We start from the raw sequence: 7480 nt of genomic DNA, 5'->3' as shown, positions 1-7480 counted from the left end.
ATGACATTATAGGTAAACTTTTAACTAACTATGAAGCCTTAAGAATAAAATAGCCTTTATATATAGCTGAAAGGTTTTCAAAAAAATTTATTTTCATAAATTAACACACATAACAGTGGGCATTGTAGAGTCACAAACTACCAAACAAAAAAAGGAACTGCAGGGGCACTGTATATGCCAATGTTATCAAAAAATGTACAAATTTCACTGAACTACTGACCATGATAATATAGAAACCTTCAGGCAGCGTTTACTGACCCAGATCCCAGTTCAAGGAGACGCGGAGGTCTCTCACTGAGAATTCAAATACAATTCAGCACCACAGAGGAGCTTGTGAAGACTGTTAACAAGCATCACATCTTAGTGTGCCATGTCAAATGGTGGGCTACACAGGGATCCCCTCAGTTTACAATCAAGGTAGCTTTTGCTGCTTAAAGTGTTCAGATGGTAACATTAATATGACTTCAGCAAAATTAAGTCTCTTTTTAGTCAGTTTTATACAGAAGTTTTATATAGAGGTTCAGTTCAATCAAGGAGCCCTCTCCTTACTTGAAACCAGGCAAGGACACTGTACCTTGGGCCAATTCTTTGTACTTGGGATACAGCCACCCACAATATGGTTATTTAAGATGTCCTTTTCAGGGAAAAAGCTTATAGAAATTTTAAAAAAGATATTAAAGAAAGCACCAACTGCATACTTCTCAGGTAATGGAAAAAAATGTATGACCGTCTAAAAGTTGGTCTTTTGTGGATCTTAATGTACATGGTACAGATGATGAGAAGGAACCCTAGCTTGGAGTTGGAGTGATGGCTCTGCAACCACTGGCCGCACTGCAGCCTTGGCCCTGCTGCCACAGTCCTACACGCTTGCTGCTGCTCCACGAAGCCTGGTGGGTGGGGATGAGCCACAGGCAAGTATACCCAGAGTGGGATCTGATACTGACCTCAGTTGGCTCCAGTGCCCACACAAAAGACCCTTTCAGGCAAAATTATAATAAAAGCATCATGATTTTCACAGCTCTTGGAGGGGTACTGAGTTTTGGAATTCACAGCATGAGTTTCTGAGCTCTTCAGGCTCTGAGTAAGGCAAACACTACAAGTCTCTTCACCGCACCTCTCAGCTGCAGTTCAGTAAGGTGAACACAATGTTTTAATAGATGATGAGGTACCTTGAAACTAAGGGAGAAATGAGGCTAGACTAAGAGAAAAAAATTGAAGGGGGAGGGGCAGATGTGACAGGAGGAGACCACTGTAGCCAGAGAATGAAAGATGAAAGGAGACAGGCAGAATCCTGACTGGACCTAAGATTTTGCCTCGTTTCCCATAAATACTAAAATACTAATCTTCTGGAGGTGAATTATGGTTGAGTTAGCTACAGTTGTAAGGTTCCACCATGTGGGGTGAAAATTCCCCATTCTCAGAAATGGTACCAAACCCCATCATGCAATGCCCATCCTATAGCCCTGGGAATGTGATAAGAGTGAGGGGCCACTGGTTCTGGGGACCACTGAGCCTTGGGCCTGGTTAGGTCACTGGTAAAACTGGGTGTGAGGACAGGTGTGGCTGGAACTGATACATCAACTACTCATAAGTAACTGCAAGTTTACAATGAGGCATCTCAACTTTGGAGCAGAAAGGCCCCCAAAAGAGGGTAGGCCAAGAATTTCAAGGACAGGCAAAGCTGGCCTTAGAGTAGCTTCCCACTACATTCCCAGGAGGAAGAAGCCAGGTCTCTGTTCCTCTTGTCCTTCACACCTAGATACCAATGTTCCAAACCAACGCTCCAGTGCTTTCAAGAGGACTTATAATGGCTGAACTTGAAACTGCATGTCTGTCACGTTGGTGATACCACTACTGTGCCCACCTCCACTGCTGTGGGGGACTTGGCTGCCACAGTGCTGCCTCAGCTACAGTGGCAATGGAGCAGGCAAACAGGGCTTTGTCAACTTTGTCATGGCTACTTTGTAAGTGTACAGCAGGAGTTCCCCAAACATGTTGGTACAAAGGTACAATGTATTATCCATTTGATTTCCTTCAGCAAAATGACAGAAGTACTAAGAACCCTGCCCTGACTGCCCAAAGAGCCCTAAGAAGAGAGAGATACTAAGGTGAAACATGTTGCATCACCCATATGGGATGGGCAAAAAGCACACTGAACAGCAACATCTGTCAACATCATTCAGAGCCAGTGAGAAAACCTGATGCTCTTCTATGGGGCCATGGCCTCAGAAACCTCTGTGATTAGCCAAATGTGTATTTCATTTATCTAAATGCTATGTCTGAGGTGGCAAGCCTGGAAGATGGATAAACATGGCACATTTTTCCCCCCATTTATGTCAGTTTTTCTGCTCCAGTGTGGTACAGATTATCAACCTGTAAAGCAAAGGCACATAGTGACCCCTACCCACACCCCATCCCTCCACCTACATTTGGGGAGCAAAAGAATCCTAGAAGAGTCGGCCAACATTCCAAGGCAGCATCACTCACTCTTATTAACAGACTGGAAACTGTCCCTGACGCTTGGACAGTTTCATCATCAGCTGCTTTAAGGTGGTGGCCCCTAGGAAGATGGGAAGATGTGACCAGTGTCTTGTGGCTGACTTCAGCATCCTACTCACCAGCCAAGGAATGTTAACTCTGAACTCTTAACTTTAAAAGACAAGAGAGGAAGAAGGAAAAAACAAAACAAAACAAAACAAAACAAAACAAAACAAAACAAAACAGTGGAAGAAGAGGAGGAGTAAGGGAGCAAGGGCACACAGGGATTCAGTGGAAAAGAAACGAGACCTCTGGGCCTGCTGCTTACATAGTATCCTGCTACCCACAGGCTCCTACAGATACAAATCCAGAAACTCTGCTATTTCTGGCATTTGACAATACTTCCAGTAGGTCTGACACAGGACTAAAATATATGAGGTACCCTCAAAGAAGGCTGGCTGTGGAATTTCATGATTCCACTCCAAAATGCACCACTGGGTCTGCACTGCTACCCCGACCTTCTCCCCAGCCCTGGAGTACAATGCTTGACTAGCTGAAGACCTTCTAGGTTGGTCTGTCACTATCCAAGCCAGTGCACCCAACTTTGCCACACACTAACATTTCAGATAAAACCACACTCAAACTTATCATTTTTTAAGTGATTGTGAGAGAAATCTATTCTTAATTATGAAATTAAAATAAATATGTGTACTTAATAGGCAGGAATAAGAACCCAGATTTTTTTAAAAAAGTGCTCCCTCTAATCAACTATATTAGAAGTTAGAGATGGAGAGGGATTGCTTGAAACATATTAATGGGAAATATGTCTTCCATGCACCACTCAACTGGGTCAAATGCCTATCGTGTATTCTCTTAAGACATGTATTATCTTTTTCCTTAATTTCTTAAAAAAACTTTAAAATCACATTTAAAGGCCCCAAACATGCAGCAGTAATACACACACACACACACACACACACACACACACACACGAGAAATGAAATAAAATGAAAATAATCAATATCACATTAGAAAGTGCAACTTACTTTGATTGGGGCCTGGACGGGCTCCTCTGGCACTAGTGACCCAAAGTCACAGAAGGGATAAAACAATGGGGGAAAAGACACACACACACACACACACACACACACACACACAAAGCACACACGTACATTAACAAGTTCTGGGCAGACAAACTCAAAAAAGTAGAAAATACAACAGCTCATCTTTTCTCCACTACTGAAATGAGCTGGTTATTCCACACAGGACAGGAAGCCAGGTCCCCTTCCCTGGACCATATCTCTAAGTCATCTTGGTCTAGCACCACCGTAAACAAAGCGGAACTTTCATGTGGACGTGCAAATGTTCGGAGTCATTGGAATTTTAGTGTTGTGTAAGATACGTGGCTTCTTCCTCCTGTGGATGGCAGAGATAAGGAAGAGATGGCCAGATGTCATTTGGGACCATTTCCAGGAGAAAGAGAGCATTCCTGAGGTTCTATACTCAGCAGTAGAAACACAGGACCCTCCATCACCAGTTCCTAAAAAGGCTGCACCTTGAAATAGGTAAAAATTATTGGACTGGGCATCTTGAGTAGCTGGAACATAGGGTAAAAACAGGCAACCTCTTTCAGGGAGGTCTGGAAAGATCCAAGCTTAAGACCTCTATCCACATTGCTTCTCAGCAGCCTGATGACTGCTCCTGCTCCTCTTCATTGGCAAAGAAGGTCTCCAGCTCCATCAGTTTCTGTATCAAAAGAGCATCCAGTTCTCGACTTTGCAGAGCTGCCTTCTGAGCCCTGGTAAAGCTGCCACTCAACTTGACTTTACCTCGAGCTCTCCTCTTTCGCGGGACTGTAAAGTCCTGAAATTCTAGAACTCGCTTTCTTTTCTGTTGGCTGACTGAGATTAGCGTACCATTTCGTTCCTTGGGTTCCTCAAAGATGGTCTCTAAACACCTGAGGTTAGAGCACAAAACAAAATAATAACAGACTGATTCACATAGATCACCAGCACTTGTAGTCAACAGGGGCGGAAAGCTACTTGCATTAATGAGTTCTTACTCAAGTGTTTATGAAATCATGTATTTGTGTACAAGTTGAAAAAATCCAAATTGATGAAGGGTATAGGGCAGAAGAGACACTATCCCTGCTGTCACCACCACCATAAGCAACACTACTAACATATTTTCTGTGTATCCTCTGCAAAGTTATTCAATGTACAGACATGTAAATGACAGTATTAGAGACTGACTCTTTATCAAAAAGATAGTGTTTTAAACTTTATGAACCACCTAGGTCCTTACTGCAAATTTTTCCTCTCCTGTCTTTTTTAAGCAACTAAAAGTGTAAAAGCCACCATGAGCTTACAGGACATAAAAATAAAAAATAACCAAAATCAAAATCAAAAGGAAGGGCAGACTTGGTAGCAGATGCCTGCAATTTTAACTACTTGGGAAAATCAAATACGTGGGCCCATGGAGCCCAGGAATTCAGGATCAACACAGTGAGACTGGGTGAATGGTTGCAATTCCAGCTCCCAGGGAGGCTGATGTGGAAAGATCAAGAGTTCAAGGCTAGCCTCGGGAACACAGTAAGACTCTATCTCAAAACCAAAAACCATGCCAGGTGTGGTGGTTTGGGACTATAGTCCTAGCTATCTGGAAAACTGAAGCAGGAGGATTACAAGTCTAAGAGGCCAGCAAAACCCTCCTTCAAAGTAAAATTAAAATAGGGCTGGGGAGATAGCTCTGCAGCTTAAGTGCCTGCCTGGTAGGTGAAAGGTCCCAAGTTTAATCCCTGATACTGGAAAAAAAAAAAAAAAAGGTCTGAAGAGGTAGCCCAGAACTAAAAAGCCCTTGGATTAACCAACAAAGTTTCTGGATGGACTTGGCATACACTTTATTAATTTATGGTATATAAACATAAATTATATATCAAATAGCAAATCATACACAGTCTTATACTGGGCTTCTCTGACCTATCAATAACCTTTAAACTTGTTCTAATGTGCACAAGTTTCTGATTGATTTACTAAGAACGTAGTATACTCCTTTATAAGGATGGACCAAAATGTAATAGGAACTCCAGAAATATATATTCTAGATGGTTTTTAATCCTTTCCTATTTTTTTTTTTTAAATTTTATTTATTTATTTGTGTGTGTGTGTGGCCAGCTCAGCCCACCAGGGGGCGGGGCTGGCTGGCACTTGGTGCTGGGGAATGAACTGCAGTCCCTGTGCTTTGCTAAGCTTGTTCTAAGTAGGTGCTTTAGACCACTGAGCCATCTCACCAGCCCCATCTTTCCTATTATTTAGCAATGATGCAAAAATAAAATCCTAGGACAAAGTCCTAGAACGCTTGGTATACTTTTTTTTTTGGTGGGGGGCAGAATTGGGGATTGAACTCAGGCCCTTGCACTTGCCAGGCAAGTGCTTATTCTACTGAGCTATCTCCCCAGCCCCCTCTTGGTATACTTTGGATGAAACAGGAATTTAATAAATGTCATCAATTTGAAGTGAATTCAAATTATTTCTGTACTCTGGCTTGGAATTATATTTGAGGATCATTGATTATAATGGAAGCCAGCCAGCATATTTGGTAGAAACACAAATACAAATGAAAATGAGACTTTCTGTGACCACATAACCCCATGTACACCTCTTTCCTATCCTATCACTGACTATCCTAGTGCTGCCAGTTAAAAACACCAATTCTGGTTATTTAAAAGACAAAATATTCTCAGAAATGAGTATGTACTTTTTTTTTTTTTTTAAAGTGAAAAGATTACAGTTTGACATCAACTATTACACAGTCTCTTTCATTTCCAAGCCACATATACTTACCTGTTTGCAGGAGGAGACTTGTAATTTTTGTTTGTATATATTTCTTCTAAACTAAATTCCTTTTTCTTTAACCTGAAAAGAGAAATAAATTCTTCGTGCTCCTTTTATTTATTTTTTATTATTTTTTTATTCTTTATTTTTGGTGGAACCGGGAATTGAACTCAGGCCTTTGCGCTTGCTACGGAAGCACTTATTCCACTGAGCCATGTCCCCAGCCCCAATTCTTCATGCTGTTCTCAAAAAGAGTACAGACTGGTTATTTCCCAACCCTACCCTTTCCATTCTTTCTCTTTTTTTGGGGGGGGGGTGGTGGAACTGGGGATTGAACTCAGGCCTTTGTGCTCCATTCTCTTACTCTCAATTTTTCTGTAGTAAGAGATGTGTTTTATGTGAATACATACTAGGTTTTCTTCCTTTTTTTTTGGGGGGGGGGATTTTAGGAAGGGGCCTACATGGTGTTCAGGGTCTCACTAGATCCTACTCATAGTGATCTGCCTCTTTACAGCCTCCCAAGAGTTGGGATTATGGGCACATGCCACCATGCCCAGTCTCAACTGCTATCTCAGTGTGCCCCAGGAGCAGGCCCGGGGATTGAACCTCCAGCACCTGCGCTTGCTTGCAGGCACTTTAATCTGCTGAGCTATTTGGCCGGCCCCTAGGTTTTCTTTATTGACTAGAAATCTTCAACTTCATAAAATTTGAGTCCATTAATAGAATTACCAGAAATGATAATATTTGGGTTTGGATCTACTGCCTCATTTCACAGTTTCTCTGTACCTTCTCCTCAATTCATTCATCCTTTCCCTCTTCTTCTCTGAGACAGTGTTTTGCTATGAAGCAAAGTCTGGCTTGAACTTATAGCAATCCTGCTGCCTCAGACTCCCAAGTGTGTATGCTACCACAGTTTCTAAAAAAACATCTTTTTTCCTTTTGTGATGTTGAAGATAGAACCCAGGATTCATATATCCTAGGCAGGCACTCTATAATGAACTACATTCATTTTTATTCCCCTCTCCCAGCTTGCGAATTATATATTCTCCCTTTTAGTAGTTGGCAAAAATTTTAATGAGCAGACTAAATTTATGAAATGAATCAATAATGTTATTCTTCCCCCAAAAAATACAATGTCCCTAGATCTATTTTTTTTTTTTTTTTTTTTT

The 7480-nt window shown here is 41.6% G+C and overlaps 1 protein-coding gene across 7 annotated transcripts in view; it reads right to left on the bottom strand.

Moving 5' to 3' along the window:
- Positions 1 to 200: 200 nt before the first annotated feature.
- Positions 201 to 7480, bottom strand: part of Prr14l (proline rich 14 like) — a 63761-nt gene continuing 56481 nt past the window's right edge. For 6 of the 7 annotated variants that reach the window (XM_023705838.1, XM_023705835.1, XM_023705840.1 and 3 more), the window contains 2 exons: positions 6321 to 6392; positions 201 to 4435 (listed from right to left, as the gene is read on the bottom strand). In XM_023705838.1, coding sequence (XP_023561606.1) covers positions 4159 to 4435; positions 6321 to 6392 — 349 coding nt within the window. In that variant the 3' untranslated portion in view covers positions 201 to 4158. The remainder of the gene's footprint in view (positions 4436 to 6320; positions 6393 to 7480) is intronic. The other variant, XM_023705839.1, reaches the window with a different exon arrangement.

The sequence above is a fragment of the Octodon degus genome, unplaced genomic scaffold, assembly GCF_000260255.1.
Source record: "Octodon degus isolate 3935 unplaced genomic scaffold, OctDeg1.0 scaffold00230, whole genome shotgun sequence".
In the NCBI taxonomy this organism is placed as follows: domain Eukaryota; kingdom Metazoa; phylum Chordata; class Mammalia; order Rodentia; family Octodontidae; genus Octodon; species Octodon degus.
This window is presented reverse-complemented; position numbering and strand designations above follow the sequence as displayed.